The 24,143-nt window shown below is 39.0% G+C and overlaps 1 protein-coding gene and 1 long non-coding RNA gene across 3 annotated transcripts; one reads left to right on the forward strand and one right to left on the reverse strand.

The window, feature by feature from the left end:
* Positions 1–1,875: 1,875 nt before the first annotated feature.
* LOC118557786 lies at positions 1,876–18,942 on the reverse strand. The gene is made up of 3 exons (XR_004928006.1): positions 18,312–18,942; positions 12,340–12,500; positions 1,876–1,956 (listed from the first exon to the last, which is right to left on the reverse strand). It is a non-coding gene; the product is annotated as an uncharacterized LOC118557786 (long non-coding RNA).
* LOC105932522 (homeobox protein engrailed-1-B) lies at positions 15,437–22,584 on the forward strand. Of its 2 annotated transcripts, none has more exons than XM_021321102.2 (2): positions 15,437–16,282; positions 21,807–22,584. In XM_021321102.2, exons 1-2 carry the CDS (start codon positions 15,748–15,750, stop codon positions 22,136–22,138), a joined length of 867 nt encoding a protein of 288 aa, XP_021176777.1. In that variant the 5' UTR covers positions 15,437–15,747; the 3' UTR covers positions 22,139–22,584. The 2 variants fall into 2 exon arrangements, with proteins under 2 accessions (XP_021176777.1, XP_012727185.1); XM_012871731.3 differs by having other exon boundaries at positions 21,819–22,584.
* The last annotated feature ends 1,559 nt before the right edge of the window (positions 22,585–24,143 follow it).

A 24,143-nucleotide genomic window follows, 5' to 3' on the forward strand; every position in this document is an offset into this window, starting at 1 on the left:
AGTTGCTCAGATAAAATCACAATAAAAAGATTTCAGGTTTGTGGTTTACTATGACCAAATAAAAACCTCAAGGGCAGTAAATAATTTAGCAAAGAGCCATTATTTGCCGGTAAAACAAAAAGCTTCATCCTAGTTTTAGGTTTTACTTCAGAGGGTAAGATGTTGTATTAGCAGTTATGTAATGTACGGCCAAATGCTTTCCAAACTGAAGTCATGTTTGGTAAATGTTAGTAGTTTGGCTCCCTGAACGTGACAAGCGCTGCAGCCCCTAAACATCTCAGCATGTTAGCTTAGCATGACATCTGCATCTAGCTTGAAGCACCGCTCTGCCAGAGTACAGTAAGGGCTCCAAGCACATACTTGTTTATCTCCTGATCTCATGATCAAATATCATTGTCAGCTAAAATAAAAAAAATAAAAATGAAACATTCTGTGTAAATATACTAGTAAATACGGCAAAACGCTTTCACACTCACTCAGTGCAGTCTGTCATTTCTTCACAGAGGAGAAAAGGTTAAGGGAGTCAGTGAAGCAGGCGGCTTTTATTGTAACAAAGCCAATAAGGACTGTATGTTTTATCTCTCCTCTTGGTGAAGACTGTGACAGGCTGAGCAAAGCCAGAAAGAGAGGAGATCCTTAGAGAATAGACTGAAAGGTTAGATTGGCCCCAAGCAGAATGGCTGATGAAGTCCCACACACAGACACACAATCAGCCGCCACCCTCAGCGCCAGTCGTGTTTAACGTGCTGCATGCATTTCTCAGTGCAGACAAACTGTTTCACAACCAGACAAAAAAAAAGTGTTGAAGCTTTATTAGAAATTAACAAATATGTTAAAGTTAAAATCTCATATTAATGACCTTAAAAACTGCGTTAGTACTGATGTTGGCTATATCACAGATGGCAATTAATCAGAACTATAAGCGCTTTTAGTCTACAAGCCCAGAGCGAAAAATTACAATGTTTTATTGCAGGTGTCATGAATTCACAGTATTTTATGTTATGTCTTTTCCATTTAATGCCCTTTGGTAATGCACATCCATCTATTAATTCATTCATAAACTGCATCACAGGACAGTGCATCTTTTACCTCGTCTACTAATCACAAGGTTTATTACATGTTCTTACAAAGAAGATATAAAGTATAGAAGCTTAATGGGTTTAGTTTCACACATTGTCTAGTGAGCACAGCTCTGTACACTATTCTTGTTCTTCAACCATGTCCTTGTAATGTGAGTAAAATGTGGTTTTAAATAGTCTCTGCTCAGCTGTGCATCATTTAATCTCTTAGCCGAACATGGTGGTGAAAGCATTATGCTGTGGGGATGTTTTTCTTCAACGGGGAAGCTGGTCAGAATTAATGAGAAGATGGATGGAGATAAATAGAGTCAAGATAAATCTGAAAGAGGCTAGCATAGACCTGAGCCTGAGGCGGCGGATCACCGTCCAGCAGGACATCGGTTCTAGACAAACAGCCAGAAATGCACCCAAATGGTTCAGATGAAAGCAGATCCATGTTAGAAATGCCCAGTTGAACCCAAAATCCAATCCAAAACTCAAATCCAACTGATAACATGTGGCAAGACTTGAGGATTCATGTTGAGAGATCCTCTCCATCCAGTTTTTTTTTTAAAGATGAATGGAAACTTGTTGAGGAAAGCTGGTAAAGACATACCCCAAAGGTTTACAGCCTTAATTGTATCAATTATTTCAAGAAAATATTAATGCAAGCGCCCTGAAAACAAATTCTCAATGTTACATGGAGGTTTGTGGCTAAAGGGTGACAGAATGTGACATCCACTGTAAATAGGCAGGTGTACAATAAAAAGGTACTGTATTTAGTGCTTCCATGGCAGACGATGAAAGAAGTTTTGATGCTGTTATGAAAAGTCCATCTGTGACAGAGGCTGTCTTCTGGACTCCTTGTTGACCTTTGACTCTGTGGCTCCATCAGCAGCTGAGGAAAGAGAAATCATTGGCGTCCATCTGTGGCTTACGTTCTCACCCTGCATTTAGACTATGTGAGATTGCTTGAATTTGTTTATGCTATTCCTGCAATGCTGAGGGAGAAATTGCTGATATTTTTTTTCAACAGGTCCACAAAGGAACTGCACTTTCATTTAAATTAAAGTGAGTTAAATGAGCGAGTTACTTTAAGGTTGCACACATCCCTTTTCAGTGTTTTAAAAATATGTTAAATTCCCTTTTCAAACAGAAATATAATCAGTTTTCTTTTACAAAGCCTAACTCATACATTAACGTGTTTTAAGATAAGTAATTATGAAATAAAATAATACGATTCTTGGCAGCAGTACTTGAGGTGGACTGTTGCATTTCTGATGTGAATGACTCAAAGCAGCATATGTAAACTTTCCCCGATAAAAAAACCACAGAGAAGATAAGAAAAATATTGTCTCAAACGGACAATAAAAGGAAGTAGTCTTGATATAAATGTTGTTAAAAAGATTTGATGATAATATGTCTCTCCAACAAGCATTCCTACAGGTACAAATGCCCTTACACACAAAGAGATCAAGAAGTGACAGAAACTGGCCCATTATTCTAAACCTTTTCTTTTAACTGATCAACTCCTACATATTGAGGTCCTCCGCTGATTAGAGCTTAACTTCTCCACCAATCTCCCCTTCATCAAATCTGCACTGTTCATGCTTTCATTCCTTCTCTCTCCATGCTATCATCCACCTGCTTCATACTCTCGCCACAGATCATCATGTCATCAAAAATAGATTATTTCGCATTTAATTGTATTTCTGCTTCTTTCTGAACATGTTCTTACTGTTCAGTAGTGCCAATAGTTTGGAGCTAAACACTGACATCAGGTTTTCACAGCAAAATAAAAATAAACTGATGGTAGAAGGCGCTGCTGGACATTTGAGCATGTTCAAAGATTAAGTAAAGCACACACACAATTGTCTTTTTGGAGGTCAAGCCAAAGGGTTTTGCAAGACCATGGATTTGGTCAAAGCAAACTTATCCACACAGATGGCTTCTCAAAATATGAGTCTACAGCCTTGCAACGCATGGGAACACAGGGTCACAATCTTATTTTGCTCAAAACAGAAGTTGATGAAAAGCTCTGAAATAAGAATCGTTTTGGTCCTATCCATGTTAAAATGTTTAGTTTGGTCACATTCTCCATCTATTATATGTACAGTTTGTGTGAAATTGTGGTAAGGTTACATTTCCCCCCCCCTCTCTCCAGGGAGACGTGCTCAGCCTAACCTAGTAAGTTATTTCAAGTTGCGGTCCCCGTACATGTCCGTCTTAGGAGCCAGATCCTCTATGATCCAAAGTTGGGACAATTTAGACAAGAAATGGCAGCTCCTTCCATCTGTGGAGGGACTCCAGGCTTGTGCCAGGAATTAACCTCCAGCTGAGCTGTGAGGTGGCTGCCACAACCACAAGGCCACAGAAACCAAGATGGTTCGGTTAGGGATGAAACAGCAAGGAATTGGACCTCAAGTAAGGCGTTCCATTTCTTTCTATAGTGACTTCTGTCTAAATCTGGCTATGTTTTTATGTAACTTAAAGCAGTTCTTTTTTATTTCTCTACAGTTCCTATTTACTACATAGTAATTTTAAATCTTAACTACTTATTGGATAAACAGTGAATGTTGAGCTAAATGTAAAGACAAACTATGTCACCGCTGTGGTGAGATGTCTCAATCCTCGCACTGCTAACCAAAATAACCATCCTAGGAGCCTCTCTGCTGGCACCGCTTTATTTTGCAACCCTGAACACCAGCAGCAAGTTATAGCACATTTCTCCGCGCTGACAACAGCTGCTGCAACAAACTACACAATTGTTTATTTTACAAATGTCAATTCTGACGAGTCTGAAACACCCAGCTTCAGCAGGAAATCCTTTGTCACAGTCTTTTATCTGAAATGACAGCCTGACTTATTTTGAGCTTTTGGACCTGTTACAATCATCATGGATTGACAGGAACTAGAAGCAGAGTTTGAATGATTTCAGCAATATAATTACATTTTCAGGTGCAGATGTAAAGCTCATCCAGGATCATGGATGCTGAATTCAGCACCAAAAGTTAGACAGCTAAATAGACAAATGTGAAACATGAGTGTCACAGAGCTGTGAAAAAGTATCTGGTCCCCTACAGAATTTTGATTTCTTTGTTTTTTTATTACAAGTACATGTTTCAGATTATCAAAAAATGTTTTAATATCAGACAAAAATAACCAGAGTTGATGCAAAATACAAAAAATGTTAAATGATCATTTCATTTATTTAGAAAAAAAGCCCTCCCTTGTTAAATTGTTAATTAGCTGTGAGTAAGCACATTTTAAAACAAAGATTACTTCAATTTGATTACTGAATGCTGAATCAAAAAACAAAACCTGCCTGACAACATGAAGTAGGCTAAATTTTGGAAAGTGTCCCAAAGCCATTTCTGCAGCTTTGGGACGCCAACAAACCACAGTGAGAGTCATCATCTCCAAATAGAGAAAAAAACAAAGTGACCAGTGGCAAACCTTCCCAAGAGTGACCGGTCAACCAAAATTACTCCAAAGAGCGCACTGATAAATCATCCAAGGGTCACGGAAGAACCCAGAACATCTAAAGCTCTGCAGGCCTCACTTACACCAGTTAAGATCTGTTCATCATTTGACAATAAGAAAAAAATAGCACACAACTCATACAACCTGGCCTAAACACATGTGGACATGACATTTTTAGTTGTCAGCGCCACAATTAATTAGTGCTACTGCATCCTGCTGAACACAATCATGGACCTTTACACTGCCACCTGGTGGTGGTAGAAGAGAAAATCCCTTTCCAGACTAATTTCAAGGTGGAGACAAACCACCCAAAGACATCTATTAAAAATTTATTGTTTGATTGAATAGTGTTGTATGTTTAGTATGGGCTTCAAATTAGCCAAAGATGTCAAACAGCAATGCTCCACTCTCAACTTCATTTTTATTTCATTTTATTAATTCTTTAATCTCCAGGCATAATTCAGGGGTAGAAGGCTTGTCTGACATCGATGGCCCCTTGGAGGATATCCATGAACATATCAGTGATGAGGAGAAAACTGAATGAGGACCACAGCCCACTGAGGCCAGTCAAAGATGTAAATGTCTCTGTAGTGAAACATGAGGTGGGCCTGTGGTTAGCCATCGTTTACTTTGTTACACACAAACATCACTAACACTAGAATAGTTTTTCCAGCTATGCTAGATAAATATGCACCGTGTTATGTCATTGTTGCAAAGGGCTAATTTACAAAAGCTGTTTAAAGGTTATGGTACAGACTAATAACTTTAGGTATTTTCATGGCGTTGGACTCAACAGGTTGAGTCTGATATTAGAAAGATGCATCTAAATGGAAAGCGTATTTGGACATGTTTTTATTTGCTAATCTCGTTTGTTACATATCTATGTTTGTTTGATTATATGTGCAACAATGATAAATATGCCTTGACTGGAAATATGAAACATTTGCATGTCGCTAGACAATGTCTTGATTGTACTCTGAAGAAACTGAGCAGGAAACGCAGACCGGGTGAACATCCTGTTTTGTTCTACAAAAAACTGATCCCTGTTCAAAGATAATATGTGGTTCTTTCCCCTAGCCAGATGAAATTTAAAATACGAGCAAATCAAAACTTGGGTCCTTAGGAGGTGAAGTTTGAAAGTCAAAACCACTGCCAACCAAAAGAAACATGAAGGCCTGTGTGACATTTGCCAAAAAAAAAAAAAACATCTTAAATAATCTTTGGAGTAACAGGACAAAAATGGAACATTTTCAAACGTGTCTCCCGTTCCATGTGATGGATAGCTAAATTTGCTTTTGAGAAAAAGAACATCATACCTACAGCCAAGCATGGTGAAAGTAGTGTGATGGTCTGGGGCTGTGTTGCTGGTTTCGAACCTGGACGATTTTCTGTAACTGATGAAACCATGAATTCTGGTCAACAATTTCACAAAACCCTGAAGGAAACTGCCTGTCCATCATTTTATGAACTCGGAGGTCAGTCACACCTGGGTTGTGCAGTAGAGGAATGATCTAAAGAAAAATAAGCAAGGCTATCTTTGAATAGCTTAAAGAAACAAATTGAAGGTTTTGGAGTGGCCTAGTCAAAGTCTGGACCTAAATCTGATTGAGATCCTGGGGCAAGACCTCAAACTGTCATTTTTTGTCTTGAAAACCTGTCCAATGTGGCTCAATTAAACAGGTCTGCAGTGAGGAGGGGATCAGTTATTGCAAACATTTGGTGGCACAACCAGTTATTAGATTTAGCAGCAATTTCTTTCTGACCACGGGCTAGATATGTTGGGATCGCTTTTCTCCCCGAATAAATGAAACCATCAATTGAAAACAGCATTTTCCTTTTATTCGGGTTATCTCTGTCCGATATTACGTTTTGTTTCATAATCTGTAACATTCAGGTGTAACAAAAGAGCAGAAGAAATGTGTACACAATTTTCACACATTAAGACGTTTTATGTTTTACTTGGTGTCTGAGTTTATTGCGATGTGTTCAAGAAATGCTGGAAACCATGTTTGCATGGCTTGACGCTAAATACAAATATGAGGTCAAAGTCCCAATAATTAATGATAGTAGTAGTCTGATCTAAACGTCTGCTAGATGCTTTGAATCCCTAAGACTAAACCAAAGTGGTTTACCAACCATCAGATTCAATTTGCCTCTCATAATGACCGAACTCAGCACGGATATAAGACCAATTTCTTCATTAAAGCAACAATGTGCTGCAGCTCTGATTGGGAACTCTGTGAACGGCCTGCATTGATTTAATTTGCCAATTGCCAGATGGAGGCCATTTATAACCACTTTAAGCTTTCCTAAACTTCTCAGCGAGACGTAATAAGGCTGCGGAGCAATCTGTCGCCACCTCTCATTAGGACGCTAAAGAGATCCCCCCAAAGCTTAATTATTCATCTGCATTAATATCCCTTCAATTATTAGCGATAAGGTAAGTGTGTATGTGTGTGTGAGGGCCAAAGATCAGCCTGGCGTTACCTCAGCCTCCCTCCTGATTAATGGATGAGGGAGAGGAGCTGTTCATGTATTATTACTGCTGAGAGCCGGGACCTTGGAGAGAGATACAGACAGAGGGGGACAAAGGAAGAGAAGGAGCAAACCCAGTGAATAATAATTGCTGTTTGGTATGCATACATGTCCTCTACACATTGCTGGCATTTCAATATCGTTGGTGTGCGGAATGATGGGACCCGGCTCCGAAAGTGGGATGACTTATTGTTGGTGAAAGTTATTCACAGCTTGTCACCTGTGAACGCAAATCTATTCAAAACGACACGTGTGGTGCAAAGTTGTTATATGTCAAACTAAGAAAGAGAAGAAAAAAGGTTAACTCGCCATTTTAAACGTAATGTTCCTCATCAAGTGTTGCTTATTTATCAGTATTTTAGTTGGTTGGTTTAGCGTTTTGAGACTGTTTTTGCAATAAGTAAACATTTTAAACAAATACAAGTAATTTGATTTATTCACTTATACAAAAAAATAAAAGTTTTTATTGACTGTGAACAATTTTATGGGGGCAGAAAAATGTCAGCGAATCACCACAAACACATCTATAATTTTTGATGGCCATTAGTCTGACTGTTTTAGATCAGTTTCAACTGCTCTAGTATGCTCCCTGGTGGCAATACGAAGTACAAGCTATGAGTATATTTGATATGACATTTTGTTATTATTAGGCTAAATTAAATCCCATTTTCTATTCCTTTTAAATATTCCAGATAGCATAGCTTCATCTTTAATAGTAGGTGACACAATTATGCAGAAATTGTACAGATTATTCTGGCCAGGACGTTTGGACTGATGATAAATAGAAATCCTAGTTTTATGTTTGCAGGTGCTGAAAGTAGCTCAATTGTCAAACGAGTTTAAAACAGAAAAGTATTGGCAGTGACTGCTAATGTACTATTAAAATACAGTGCAACAATTGTATTAGCATAGTACTGTGTGTTGATGTAAGAAAGATAGTAAATTGCAAATAGTTATACACTATTTACTCAGTTGTTGCTCAGGAATATGCATTTTTCAAATGTTGTCTTTATTAAGCACCAATTGTTAACAACTAGAAGCCAATAAACCCAAACCTGACATAATAACATGTAATACTCAATCCTACATAAAGAGATTACTGAACATCATATGTCAAACAACCTCATATAGTTCACATCTTGAAGCTAGAGCAACATTAGATGCAATGGTCTCCATACTTATTAGCTTACCCTGGTAAAGATGTGGAGAACGCCTTAAAATAAATTCTACCTTTATTATTTATTTACTGCATAAATAAATAATAAAAGGTAGAAAAAAACAATCTTTAACTGAGGATTTATTCAGTGGAGAAAAATATTCCACATTATGAAAAACATTTAACTCATAAAAAATTCACTAGTGCCACAATTAATAACACCAGATTTTTCAAATGGACACAACCGAAGACATTTTTAAATCTATCCTTTATTTTAAGGTGACCAGACTCCTCCTCAAAATGGAAAAGACATGGTCACAATCATGAAATGCAGAAGTGTGATAACTGTCACAATTTAGAATATGACGACAAGAAAACAGCCACTGTCCTAAATTTGCCCACAGGCATCTACCTTACCACCTACAGTGAGGCGGATCACCAGTTCTCCATTAGAACAGTTCAGGGTGGATCACTGTTCGTTAGCAGGACGTTTCTGCTTTCAATAGCAAACTTTATATTCTGTCTGCACTGCTTGTTCCCTCTGATGCCATTCTGATCGCCTCGGCTCTTTGCTAATTTGCATTTGGAACAAATTGCATTCATATCTGACCATCATTCCAGGTACTTAAAGGCCCGATCCCCCCCCATGCAACTCTTTTTAATGCTTTCTGGAGTTTCCATCATAGAGTGTGATTCTGTCTTTTTGTTGAAAAGTGGTAGGACATAATGACTTTTTCAATCACAGTAAAAAAGATGTGTTATAGTTGCAGAAATTGAGAATAGCACAGATATTTGACAGGGAGAAATGAGGAGAATGTAAATACTGCAGTCAGAACACATTTACGGGCCACAACAAGGGAGAGATGATCTGCCTGCTGAGCAGCTGAGACGCACACATGAGAACAATAGCCTGGCAACCCAGAGTGATGTGTTGAGCTATCTGTTGTAACTGTAGCTGCTACATAATAAGCCGCCACGGAAACATTTCTGTGGCGGCTTTGTGTTTTGCGCGGCTGCGTTATGATTTTGATGGATAGCCGACATTTACTGTTGCATGTTTAGGTAAAGAAAAAGCACAGCAAAGAACAGCATGCTCCTGAACTCTCCTTTATCACTGCAAATCTAATAGGAAGGGGACAAGAACAGCTTGCATCCTCGGTCGTTTATTAGCTCAGACTTAATGAAGCGACTGTGAACAAACGTGGTGGATCACAGCCGTCATCCAGGTGCAGCTTAGAGCACAGAGCAACTGGAAGATTTTGCTGCTGATGAGGCTTTAGTTAATTTCCTCCCCTGATCCTTTGCTACTTATTGTTCCTTCTGAAGATACCAGGGTGAATTGTTTACACCTGAACATTTTGTTGCAACATGCATTAGTGGCGTATCTCTGAGCACAAAGTGGAGGGATGCAGCTTTGGCATTGGGACATGTGGCAGGGACAGCCTGGCCTATCTGGACAAACTGTTCCTACTTTTCTGGATAAGCTAGAAAAACAGTGCACTGCTACCATCTCTTCAAAAGTTTCTACAAAACTGGGCAATATGCGGTTTTGGCATATTTCTAGAAAAGCTAACAAGAAGGCAGATCTAAAAAACTATGTTGGGTAGAAAGTAAGCTAATAATTTTAGAACCCTCCACACATAACCCTGTACTATCAAATAATGTCCTTTTAAGTGTTTGTATCTGTCAAAATTCAGATTTTATATGTATTTTTTTTTATATTTCTTTCTATGAGTGGTCTGATGTAAGAAAAAAAACAACAGGCAGGGAAAAAACCTTCAGCCTTGTATTTCAGTGAGTGACCTAAACTAAACTATGTGACAACATGAATTGTTTTTAACGTTTCAGATCTCTACCGTTGTCGTTCAGGTGGATAAATTTAGTGGACTAAAGAAAATTACACTGAAATTAATGGTGCTTAAGGGGTTATTACTCTGATCATGTTGACATATATGCTGGGAATGAAGAAATACTAATAAATTAACTGAACAGACTGCAATGATCCTGTTTTTAATTCTTAATAGGATACAATTTGGTGACTGTTTTAAATACACCATGTAAATTAATTATTTTGGAAGCTATAGCTAACTGTTTTAACAGGACAAATTGAAGAACAAATTGTAAAATAGGACGCCCTGATGTAGTCGGTGTTACCAAATTGCCTGAAAATCACTTTCTAACTAACAGCATAGAAGATGGATTATTTCTGCTCTGTCCGTTTTTAGAGTTTCCTTTTTAGAGGAGAAACCAATGTAATCTTTAAACTCTTAAGACCTCTTAAGACCTGACCATTTTAGTCATTGGCTTTTTATGCCTGAAGAAGAACTGTTTCTCTTTCGTTGTCCAGCCAGATGTGTAAATGACGTTGAAATTGATCAAACATATGTTTGAATAGGAACTGATTTTTTTCCCCCCAGGTGTTCTCAGGTATTAAGAGGTTAAATCAGATGTGTTTGACAGTGAAATATTTGGATAAAATGCAAAAGATGTGCATCAGTTTTATTTATTTTTTTACAAAGAAATCCCAATCAATGTGATAAAGTGTAATATTTCTCAATAAAACGGATCTCATCAGCAGTTTAAAAGATATGAGCAATATGTTTGTTCCCTTGTTCACGGACAAAAATGATTCCATTGTGATAAAAAAAGTGTTTTTTTAAAGAAATGCTTTAAATAAATTTCTTTCAGCGTAAGTCAGGTTAGTATGCAACCCAAAAATAAAATGCTAGTAAATATTCTTTAAATGTCTGCCCACTCAGACAGTAGGTGGTGCTAAAGTTACACACATGCTTTTCAATTTTAGCATCAGAGAATATTTTACAGATTGCTTTAGACAATGTTCTGATGCAGTTCTTTGTTCTGTTTGGGAAAATCTTTAAATTGATGCTGCTTTAAAGTTGGAAATCCTGTTACAGTCCAGGTATTTACATCTATCTCCAACTGTGAACTGAACCGCTGATGGCGTCACTTTGTGTTGGCAACAGATGGGTCTAAAACAACAAATAAATAAGATATATAGCAAGTTTCAACACATGCCTGTTTTAGGAAAGGTTTTTGAATGGAGAAAGTAGGAACTGAGTGAACAAATGTTTGAGCAACTAAAACAGTGTCTTCCAGAAATAATTGTACCCTTGCAATGTTTTTATATTTTAAAAAACACTGCAACCACAACCTTCAGTATGTTTCACTGGAAGATCGACACCTAAAGCAGGACAACTATGAGTCATGAACGACATAAATCTGGCCTTTATATAAAAGTAGCAAGACAGCAGCCATTTTTAAAAGAAAGCCATATGATGCAAAGTTTGCCGTAAGCTGAACGTGTAGAGGGTGCTCTGATCAGATGATGCAAACCTCTGAGTGTAGATGACTAACGCGACACACCACCACTGTAAAATATGTTGGGGCAGTATCATGCTGAGGTGATGCTTTTCTACCTCAGGGACCAAATTCATATTTTTACCTTTCAATCATTTTAAACTTCTTTACAATTATGCACTACTTTATGCTGGTCTATCATATACAACCTCAATAACTGAGTTGACACAGAGGTGTTAATTTACAATATAACAAAATGTGAAAAAAAAATGTGTTGGTATAAATACTTTTGCAAGGTACTTTGTATAATTCATCAATAATAAGAGAACTAAGGCCATTTGTCCATTAACAGTGCATATAAACTGAGTAAATGTCCACATTTACTCAGTTTATATGCACATTTGCTCTTAAAGAGTAATAATCTTAGCTTTAGCATTGTGTGTGATGCTGAACCACTGACAAAGCTCATATCACATCTGTCTCAGTGCAGGACAGCTCATTCAGCTCACAACAGCAATCCTGCCATGAAATGTAACAAAAATACAGACAAGAATAATACTTATGATTAATTATTAACTTTGTGCACACTGTCCAGTCAATGTCCCTGATGCTGGGAAATAGGTGGAACGCTAACTGCATCACTACATTTCAACCCCCCCCTCAACCTTAAAGATATTCCCTTGTGCTGGTCTGTATGATATATATATATATATATATATATATATATATATATATATATATATATATATATATATCCCATAACATATGTATTCCTGCATATTGACTGACCATTGCTGTCCAGATCCGGAATGAACGCCGCCTCTCCACTAGGGGGCAGCACAAGCCCGCTGCTGACGAACTGCAGTGGTTTCACAACTTTCTGTTGAGTTGTCTTACCGCGACATGTCATCTGGACCACTTGGTAAAGGCTTTCTTCATTTCAAGACTGGCTACAAGCAACGTTGACAGAGAAGGGAAATAAAAAAAAAATTACAGAGTAAATATTACGCCCAACAACAGTGTTTTTTTTTTTTACCCAGAATATATTTTCTGCAAACAGCCATAAAAGACATTTCTGGCCTCAAATTTGATGTTAGGCGTGAAAATAACGTGAAATATTCGCATTAGGTCACATATTTAAAGAAAGCTAATATTTTCCAAGCAAAATTAAATCTTGTGAATATTTTTGTTCATACAAAAGCTTACAGAGACCTTATTCTTCTAAGTGTCTGAATTGTACACCACCTTTTGAAACTGAAGCCAAGGTAATTATAAGGCTGTTTGTTATAATAATTAAAATAGAATTTATTAAGAAATAAATATTACAGCAAATATGATTACTCACAAATATTAGATGTGGTATTTGCAACCCGATGATGAAGAGAAGACTTTGAACGATTAGATATTGAAGAGATTTAACTTGACTCTTGAAAATACGGTCAAATCTTTAAAGAGGCGTCATCAAACAAAAACAAATTGTGTGTGTTTTGTTTTGTTTTTCATATTGGTGGAATAGTGCACGTGTCCGTGTGGATAGAATACTGTAATGTGAATATATGTTTTTAAATGAAAGCCTAATTTTGAGGATAAAGGCGGTAGTAGGGTGGCTTGCAGCCGCTTTTTAACCAGAGGTTAATCGCGCGTGTGTGTGTGTGTGTGTGTGTGTGTGTGTGTGTGTGTGTGTGTGTGTGTGTGTGTGTGTGTGTGTGTGTGTGTGTGTGTGTGTGTGTGTGTGTGCTGAAGCACATCGACTTTATGGGCTACTCAATAAAAGCGCGGCTGCGATCCGTCAGTGCATTTATCATCCTATTACGGCGACAAATCCGGCTCCCAGTACATGAAAGGTAAAATGAATCACCAACGTTAAGCCGTCAATAAAGTCATTTCTGTAAATGGTGTCTCTGAGGGCCCCCGCTATTATTCAACAAGCTTTATCAGCACCTTGGAAATTACGTGGCTTGTAGCGCGGCCCCTGCTTCACTTTGATTAAGGGCCCTGCCAGGCGGCGGTGACAGCGCTTGTGACTCGGGTTTTATTCAGGCCGCTCCCCGTGATGAGCACCGAGCGGACCGGGCGGAGGGAAGACTAATTAAAAGCTATAAATTATCTTCCGTGGCCCCTCTCATGCAGGCCCCTCTTTGCGGCGCCAGATAAGAGCAGACTGAGAGCTCATTTAGCCACAAAAGGCGCTGCGGCTAAAACAGCACATAGATACTGTCCTAATTGGAATTTAATTAAGTAGCCAAGGCGTCCCAGTCCGGCCTGTGGGATGAAGATTTTACCGCGCCACAGTTAACCATCAACACGTCCTCACTTTCCTCCTGTCGCCGTTATGATTAGAAATATTATCATTATTATTTCAGCTCACTAATTGCAGCGCTTGATGGCCGTTTTATTAATATGAAAGAGATTTAACTACATTTCTGGCCCCGCTGCGAGCCGTGCGCATAGTTTCACATAATGCAGGATACCAGGGCTGCGGGTCAATTCTTCCCTTCGCCTGTTCGCTCGCTCTGGCTGCGGGTTCTCTTCCGGGGTACAAAGCGGTTAAAGCGCAAGAGCAAAATAGTGGATGACAGGCTGCTCGGTAGGAGCGGAGAGCTGTCATAACCGCGCTTGCGCTGTAGGAAATGTGTTATAATTGGAAAGTGTGAGCAGTTCAGTTATAGGAATACAACCTTATGATTTACAAAAAATAAAAATTAAAAAAAAAATTAAAGAAATATGACAAAACATTGCACGTGCAATACAAAAATACAGGGTGTGGTTTACCTAATGTAACTTGCATTTGGGTGTTTTTTTTTATAGTGCAACTGCGCTGCGGATTGTAAACAAACCATCTCGTACCATAAAAACCACCGTGTATGAGTTGGTTTTTCTGCGTAGTTACGCTTTTTCCTTATTTGTGAACATTGGGGAAATGCTCAAATCTCACGTACAGTTTAATTTCACTGTTTATTATTTTCTGAAATCCTTGGTTGCACGTTATTCCCTCTTGCTTGTTTTGAATGGCCAGCTGAATCTAAGACCTCCCGTCAAACCACAGTCACTGTACGCGTCACCATACTTCATGTTTCAGGGAGTCACTAATAGTAGCTACAGTATGAGTGGAATATATAACTTTAAATGGTTTTAAATCTACGCACGATTAGAAACCTCCAAGGCGGACAGCTGCAATTCACAATTATCTTCTGATTGTTTCGTACGCGATGATTCAAAGTAGAAGAGTATAGAATAACGAAATAGCCATGTATAGCTATCAGTCTGATTTATATTACATTCGCATGTAATATAATAGATGGTGTGCTGCTTTTTTATTTATCTTTTATGGCTATATTGATGTAAAAGATAAATATAAAAAAAACACGGCAAAACAAAGTTAAATATTTGCTTTTGGTGTATTTTTACACTTAAACACATTTCTCTTGCGTCCTGTCCTTAACTGAATAATATCATTTGTACATTTTACAACTGATAGCCTAAAATAGCCAAGCTATAAATAAGCGAAATTTAAGAAATGCAGATGACTTGTTGGACGGCACAAAGCTTTAATAACAGTCTTAAGGACTAGATTAATCATAAATAATATACAATATGAATCTTTTGAAGCTCAAACAGCCTGCGGCTGTTTAAAAGCAGCTTTTGCCTCCCTTTGTTCCATTTATTATGGTGGCTGCCCCCCTCTTGTTTTTGTTTTGCTGTGTACATGCACATGCACGTGCGCTTCTCTAATATCGATCACCGCCGTGCAGGCTATGCGGGCGCGTGCCAGTTCGAGGAAGCGTTCTCGCCTCCGATTGGCCGTCGCGAGCCGTGACAGGGACGGTCTGCGCGTCTGATTGGTGCGTTGCGCGTGTGCGCGCGCACTGGGTGTAGCGCAGCGGAGCGGCACACGGGATTCGGACAGGGGGGGATCTGGTTTTAGGAGAGTTTGAAGAGCGATTACAGAGATATTATGCTGCACCGCGGAGAGGCACAGGCACTGGCTGTTGTGGAGCTGATGGTTACGCCAAGCATCGGGAGGTTATTAGGAGACATGCTGCCGCTGTAGTTGATGTTATAATAGAGATCAGGCGTTTGTTCTATGAGAGAAGCTTGTTTTTGTATTGAACTGGATACCGAAGAGAGGAGGGGAGAGCGAGCAACAAGTGGAATCTGGTGTGGAGAGACTGAGATTTCTCACCATCACCAGCTGGTATGGAAGAGCACAAGGAGCCCAGCGGCGGCCGGGACTCGACCGAGGACGAGAGCATGTCCCTGTCGCCGAACCTCCCATCCCCTGCCATGATCCTGCCCCATCCGGCCGCGCAGCAGGCCCACAGAACCACGAACTTTTTCATCGACAACATCCTCCGGCCGGACTTCGGCTGCAGGAAGGAGCCGAGCTACCGCGAGCGGAGCCAGACGCCGGGCAGGGAGAACGTGAACCCGCTGGGAGCGAGGCCGCCGCACGCCGGCAGCCTCTGCCTGGACTCCAACTGCAGCAGCGACAGCGCCTCCTCCTCGCCCTCCTCGTCCTCCTCCACGTCCTCGTCCCCCGCGGCCAAGCAGAGCTCGTCGAAGCCGGGCGAGGCGGCCGGCAACGGGGCCGGCAGATACGCGGACAGTCCGTCGTCGATTGTGGTTGTGAGCGGCAGCAATGGAGGCTCTCCGTCGGGAATGAAGGAGAGCCAGCCGCTGCTGTGGCCCGCCTGGGTTTACTGTACGCGCTACTCGGACCGGCCCTCATCTGGTAAGGCGCTAGTAGTCCCCGAAACGCACCGAGCAGGGGGTTTGGTGCTCTCTACGCCAGAATAAAACGCATCCACAAACACGTTTATTAGAGGAAATCTACTTCATTTTTTTACCCCTGTAATGCTGCTAGATGGTTTTGCCTTATTAGAAAAAGACGATTAAATACAAAGAAAGCTAGAAACAGGGATGGATTGTGTAATAGAAGCGCAGTTATTCATCAAATACACAATTTATAAGTCAATAAATTGTAAGCTAAAATATTTAGCTTATTCTCGCAACCAGTTTTATTCCGTCCTTAGACGTCCACTGATAGAGGACAAGACGATTTTAGACCTAAATGTTTTATCATCTCTCAGAATGCTTGAATGTTTAGCCACTTATGAAATATATGTTAAAAATAAATAAATACATCCAAAACCATATCATATAGATTTGAATAAACTAATCTAACACATTGTAAACAAATAATGAAAATCATTACCTACATATAATGCGTTAATAACATAACATACATATAAATGCGATATAATACATCTATATGCGTTAAGAGCATCGTCTAAACTGAGGGTTGTTTTAGACGACGGCTCGCCTCTTTTAATCCAGAAAATGTTTTGTTTTTAACTAAGAATGCATTTTTTTTCCAATATTTTTTTTTTAGGTGGACTAAAATCCTTCAGCAATATATCTGAATGGAGTGTTTCAGCTTGACGTTTTCCTAATTAAATAAGAAGGAAACACAATAGAAGTGCACTGCGACAGAAACACCGCCATTGCTGCATCTTACTGAAGTTAAAAAAGAGGTATTATGTTGTTATTATCATTTTAAAGTTTATTTAATATTATGGGGGGTTTCTCGGCGATTTTTCTTGCATTTTGTGGCAATAAAAGCTGTGCACATAATAATGCGCTAATGGTTAATGTACGATTTAAACAGAAAAACATACCAACAGCATAAATAACGTTTTTATTCGTATATGTTGCTGCATGTTTTTAGCTCATAAGGTTTCGTGCTTCGAGGCCATCTTTTATTTTTGGTCGTGTGTGGATGTCTTAATAAAAAAAAAAAGGGCCTACGGTATAGCCTGCATTTTACCAAGCGTTTTAACTCATTTTTCAGGCATAATATGATCAGAGGGCTCCCCTGTACAGCTTAAACTGTTATTTGTGCGTCTCGTATTATAACAACGCGTTTCTCGTGTTTTTGCCAGCACGGTTCTCACACACATATCAGCTGATATTTGAATGCACAGAGGACCGCAGCGTGAGCCTGCATCAGATTTACGCTCACGCTCCTGCTTACGTGTGCCTCTTCTGCCATTGTTTACGCTGGACACTGGATGAACGCAGAGCTGCGTCGCTTGAGGCCGAGCCGCGGCTTTCTCGCCAAGCTTTGTCCCTTTTACGTCCGAACAGTCTGTGGACACGTTTACAACCATTTTAACGAGTCAGAAACCATTTTCTGTATAGCTGCTTGTTGATTTTGACCCTTGTCCAGATTTGCCGCCACTCGAGAGAGAGACAGCGGCGCGTGCTCTAATCTGATTGGCTCGTTTCTCTCCTTTATTCACTCGTTACTGTAGCTGGTATTAATTAATCATTAGCGCCCTTATATGAATTACCTGGTAGCCTTAAAGGGCCACGCGCCGTTATTTTGGAGCAAAAATAACAACTGGGGTATTTTTTTTTTTTTTTTTACCAAGGTCAAGGCCTTAATATAAAATAATACGGTAATATTTTAAATTGTAACTGTGCGTTCAAGTACAATTACGAGCCCCTCAAGGTGGTTCTTAAATTACATTTCTATCGTTTTTTTTAGCTATTTTTGTAAAGCTAACACTCGAGGGCTGTTTACAGCTCTGTTTATTGCCCCTGCCTATATCTGTACACACTGTATTTCTTATCGTTTATAGCATTAGCTGGCACTTTAATGCACACTGCTATACTCACGGTGTTAAATTAGCAATATATCTATCCTCGCTTTGACCTGGTGGCGTTTGGCAGGAAACTGGACTCAAAAATCGACTTACTTGGCTTCATTCGAGGCAAGGCGGCGGGTTCCTGCTCGTTTCGGACATGCAGTGATATAACTCACTGTTTATACTTATATACAGTACTTGTATCTGTATATTGTACCCTTTTTTTCCCCGGGTGGAAACAGATTGTAGCTGCGTGTTTAGTCGCGTTTCCGTGCAGAACTGCCGCCACGGGCGCGTGCTGGGAACTAATTGGCTCATTTCTTTCCCTTAATCAGTGTTTGACGCACCTGGTAATAGTAATTAATTAGCATCCTTTTATAGATTGCCTCATAACCTTAAAGGGACACGAACTTTTATTGTGCTACAGCAGGAGCAGGAATTTCAGCTACATTAAGCCTAAATTAAATTTCACTAAATCCTCTACACTGCAGACTATCTTTAAATTGCAACGGTGTAAGTGAGCAGATGTCCTCGTAGTTTTTATTTAAATACATATATTAATATTTATACTATTTTATGACGAGAAATACTACCGGCCTGCTGGTAAACAATGTATATCTATTTCTCGCCTTTAACAGTGCGGCTCGCACACTTCAGCTACATCATTTTAATGCACGCTGGTATAATAAAGCTCTAATTTAGCTGCATGTATCCCTGTTTAAATGTGGCATTGTGCGCGTTTATGCGTAAAACCCGATTTCTTTCTTTTCACGTAGCGGCGGGTTCACTTGAACCAATATTACACCTCCACACTCTGCGTACACTTTCAGCCTCAACATAAACATTTTATATTGTTTCTTTTCTACAGATTAAAACCGATTCTTGGTGCGTGTTTTGTTGGGGGTTTTCCTCCTGAATCGCCTCCTCGTCGTCAAATAGAAGGCCGCTATAAGATCATCAGATGCACTCTAAAAAATATAAAGGTATATTCTCGTTTAAAATGTATTGCCAAGTTGTTCGCTGTTGAAGCAGCACGCAGCGTGTTGCTGTACAATAAGTGGTTTTCACATCAAATTCGCAGTAATCTTGTATCTGTTTGCACCCCTATTGTTAATGCGTTTAGGAAAAAAACGAAACTACTGTAAATGAAATTACAAAAAAGACTAACCATTTAAAATAATCTAAAATAATCTAAAAATAAAGTCAGATATTATTGTTGACAGTGATTATTTTTCACGTTTTGCTGTAGAGGTAGAACAACACTTTATGTTTTATTTTTATTTATTTTTCTTTACAAAATAATAGAAGAAAACGTGACGAGTCAAATGGTAGTATCTTCATCATGTCTGGTAAAAAAAAAAAAAAAAAAAAAAACGAGCATTCAAAGTATGATTCAGCAATGTGCTATTTTTTAATAACATTGCTGAAAGCCACAGCAGGGAAATGCTACAGCATGCCCCGCCCATGGGGCAAGCTGTAACACATTTAGTTGTAAAGCTTGCTAAGATACTACTATTGAATTCATTCAATACTAACCTATCTAGGGATGAACACTGTTGTGGACTTTTAATCGTTTATCAAGCATGAACAATGCAGGGCTAGGTAGAAACCACACATGTGTATGGATCCTATGCTTTTCATCTGAGGACTGGTGACTCACACATCCATAATTACACACTTTAACCCAAAATGCCCAAAACTGATTCAGTTTTGCTCTATTTTAATAAAAATGTTTTCATTATTTTTCAGTCAATCTGTATCGATTAGTTTTCCTTTCATTCGTATTCAAATTCGTTGTTATATTTGTTTCATTTACCTCCTTCTCACTTTACTCTTTGCTTTTGGAGCTCTCCATCCGTAACAAAAGAGGCATAGGAATATTTTTTTTAGTTCAATGTATGATACCTGAGACGATTCCGTGGATAAGACATGCAGCTCAGTATTTTAAAACAGGGACACCAAAAATAAAAATATAATTTTTGCAAATGGGAACTCTGGAAATTTGATGGAGACGTCCTTAAAAAAACAACAACAATGCCTCGAAATGAGTGGAGGAGCATACCGCTGAACACTTAGCATCTACATAAATGATTTGTGATACATTGACTTTTCCAAATAAATGCCCTGTTGTACAGTAGAGCTGCAACGTGGAAAACAGTACTACATATAGTAGTATACATACTAATTTGCAGTAGTGTGTTTATTAGTACAGTACTGATAATCAGGGCACGAAGTAAAAGGACAAGGGCCCCTTGGCTAGAACCAGTTTTGGTGGCCCACTCACTCATAAGAGTCTTTTATGCATATTAGCTATTATATTTAAGATTTGTTGTACCTTTCCTAAACTTTCTTTGTATTTGTCCTTTCCTAAAATCTAAAAAAAAAAGGCATAATTTGTTGTGTCCACATCTGTTAAAAAAAAAAGGAGCCAACACATTATAAGAACTATGTGTGTGCATGGTGATGGGATGCTATCAATGAAATACAGAAAAACAAAGATAAGCTAGAGGCAGGGCAATGGCATTACTGTTTTCAAATAGTTCCAACAAAATTAAACACACCACAGCTAATAAACTTTATTGAAAATGTAACACTTTAAATATCATGTGCGCAAAAAACAAAAATAAATAATTATACATATATATATATATATATATATATATATATATATATATATATAATTGGAAAAAAACAGCAATTTCAGGGGTCAAGACAACTGGCTTCTTATACCTCTGCTAAATTCTGGCTCTTCTGATACCTTACTCTAGTTTACTTCAATATTAATTATAGTGTAACATGAAACTGTAGAGATGGTAAGCAGGGGCTCCTCCAGGAAGTATCTGTAAGGCTTACTGACATGGGGGACACAGATAATCATAGGGTGACACATCAAAACCAAAAGCCAGATCATTTCAGGAACTTCATTTATCTTTTTAGCTTTGGCAGAACTTGAAATTAAGGTCAGACAAAAACAAAACAAAAACATAGTCATTCCCCTTGGGATTTTTCTAAACAACATAAACTATAAATTCAAGTTTTTAGCTACGTATATACAAAAATAAGAGAATTTGAGGAGTTGATATGCTTTTTTTTTTTTTGCCTGTGTCTGATTTTTAACATACTGTAATTTTTTTTTTACCTCAGTAAATATCTGAGCATCAAAAGAGGGTGGGGCCAAGAGTGGCAGATATTCAAAGTGGGGGACAATAAAGAACAAAAAAAATGCATCATATTAATAAAAAATAATAAAACTCGCTGAAGGAAGTCGCTTCTTTTGAATTTATACATAAAATATATTAAGCATAAAAAAGTGCCAGCAAATGTAGAGGGGCTGTCATCACCCCCTCAACCCCTGGAAGCTCCACTGCAGATGGATAATTGTTGCCAGTTCCTTTAACAATAAACTACTTACAGTGTAATGTCGCTCAGTTAATCACTCATTAACACGCCGGTTATTAGTTAATGCTCATTGCTGAGATACACAAGATGCTGCACTATTAGACATTAATAGATGAGTCTTAACAAAACTTAGGTGGAGACACCTACAGCAGATCATTGAGGCTCTGGTGTCCAGCCGTAGAATAAATATTTGTCTTCCCCTTGTTGTTTCCACGCCAGGCCCAAGGACACGCAAACTGAAGAAGAAGAAGAACAGCAAGGAGGACAAGCGACCCCGGACGGCGTTCACGGCCGAGCAGCTGCAGAGACTCAAAACCGAGTTCCAGGCCAACCGGTACATAACAGAGCAGAGGAGACAGTCCCTCGCCCAGGAACTGAACCTGAACGAGTCCCAGATCAAAATCTGGTTCCAGAACAAGAGGGCCAAGATTAAAAAGGCCAGCGGCTACAAGAACGGCCTGGCGCTGCAGCTCATGGCGCAGGGACTGTACAACCACTCAACGACCACCGTGCAGGAGGAGAAGGAGGAGAGCGAGTGAGGGGGCCTCCCCACCCCCGCCGCCGGACACTTCCCCACACAGGGCTGGCTGACTCTGGACTTATGGAGATAAATAAAAAAAAAAACAGAACTGGAAGTGGGGGACTGCTATTTAAAAACACAGATTTCTGTTTATGGTAACAGTATATGGACATAATTATATAAGAAAAAAAAAAAAAACGACCATTATTAAAATTTATATAGCCACACAGTTATCATGTTGTATACATCACTGCATATTGGATTTCAGGCCCATTTTCAATCCACCATCTTTTTTTTTTGAATTTTTTTTTAGGGATGTCTGACCTTATAGGTTGTCGTGCTCTCCTCGTCCTTCATGTTTGCGCCATATTTTTCTTCCACAAACCAGTCCACCGGACTCAGCCAAGCCAAAGATTTTTACTATGTTCACATGTAGTCTGAAATAAAGCAGAAAGAAAAGAGCAAGACAGGACAGACTAATTTAACTTTTTTTTTTATTATTATTATAATATCATTTTAATTTTTTTTTTTTTTATTAGAACTTTAATTAATCTTTTTCCTAATGTTCTCCAACTACAATCTAAAACCCTCACACTCTGGTATTTTTTAGCGTCAAACATTTTACTACGTGAGTGGTCCTGGTGAGAAACAAAAGTGTACTAAGTGTACACACACACACACACACACACACACACACACACACTGATAAGGTACAGTTCCTGCCTGGATACCATTTCACTCATTAAACTATTTTGGTCATTTACAAGTTTTCCCTTTGGTGCTGCTGCTGCTGCATTTTCACTCCCACCAGCTCCTTGCTGAGCTTTAGACTAAACCGGTGTTCACCACAGAAGCCTTGTTCTTGTTATCGGAGGAAAATCTGTATTTGTAAGATTTTTTTTTTTTTTGTGTTTTTTTTTTTTTTTTTTTTGGTTTCAGCTTGTTTGGGCCCGCCTGACCCCCCCTTCCCCCCTCCTCCTCTCAGGTCGAGGTTTACAGAGGCTGGCTGTGAGCTGGCTGTAAACACGGAGTGTGTGTGTGCTTCTGGGTGCTGGACTCTGGAGGTCATTGGTAGCAGACAAATTTAAACCCCTTCCAGAAAAAAAAAAAAAAAATAGCTGAAAAAAAGACAGTAAGTCTAAACATTTAAATAGGACTTAAGAGTGAGAAGGTGAAACGTTGTATACAAGATCTCTCCTGACGTCTAAAGGAGTTTTAATAGTTAAGGGTTTTTAACATGGCTGATTTTGACTGTCTTTGTTTAGATTAAATGTAGACAGATAAAAAAAAAGAAATGGATGGAAATGATAATATATGGGCTTCAAAGTCTCATTTTGAAGGTTTTTAAATCTTTGCTACATTGAGACAATGGCTTGCCGAGCTCAAAACAGCTAGACAACAGTGTCCATGGATGTCGAGTGTTTGGAGGAAAGCTTGTGATGTTGTATAGATTTTGTAGGTACTTCCATTCAAAAAGCCAAAGCAGCTCTAATAAATCCCCAAGCCACATTGATGTAAAACACAGAAGTTGGATCTTCTCAAACGAATTGCTGAGTAATACAAGAATACATCCTCACCTAAAAACGTAAACACGTGAGCTACTATTTATCCTTTTAATTGCCTTTTCCTTCGCTTCAATCACCTAGTGTAGCTCGTCCGGTTTTACAACACGGCAAAAACGTATTGTTTTAAACATTTTTGTTAAGCCTGGATTTGGACAGGTCAGAAATATGGCTGAAAATGATAAACAAAAAAATTTAAATACCCTCCATGGCTATTTTATTATGTACATTTTGGTAGTGCTTGGATGGACCCTCGTTTGTCTTCAGGACTCGGCGAATTCTTTGTGGCATGGATTCAGCGATGTTTCAGAAACATTTCGGAGGATTTGGTCCATGTCGTGTAGTCGCTGCGGATTTGTCAGCTGCGCTAGCGTGATGGATCCACGTTTTTAAATGTTGCTTACGCCAAATTCTGACTCTGCCATCCTAAAGTCGCAGCTGAATTCAGGAATCATCAAACCA

The sequence above is a fragment of the Fundulus heteroclitus genome, chromosome 24, assembly GCF_011125445.2.
Source record: "Fundulus heteroclitus isolate FHET01 chromosome 24, MU-UCD_Fhet_4.1, whole genome shotgun sequence".
NCBI classification, from domain to species: domain Eukaryota; kingdom Metazoa; phylum Chordata; class Actinopteri; order Cyprinodontiformes; family Fundulidae; genus Fundulus; species Fundulus heteroclitus.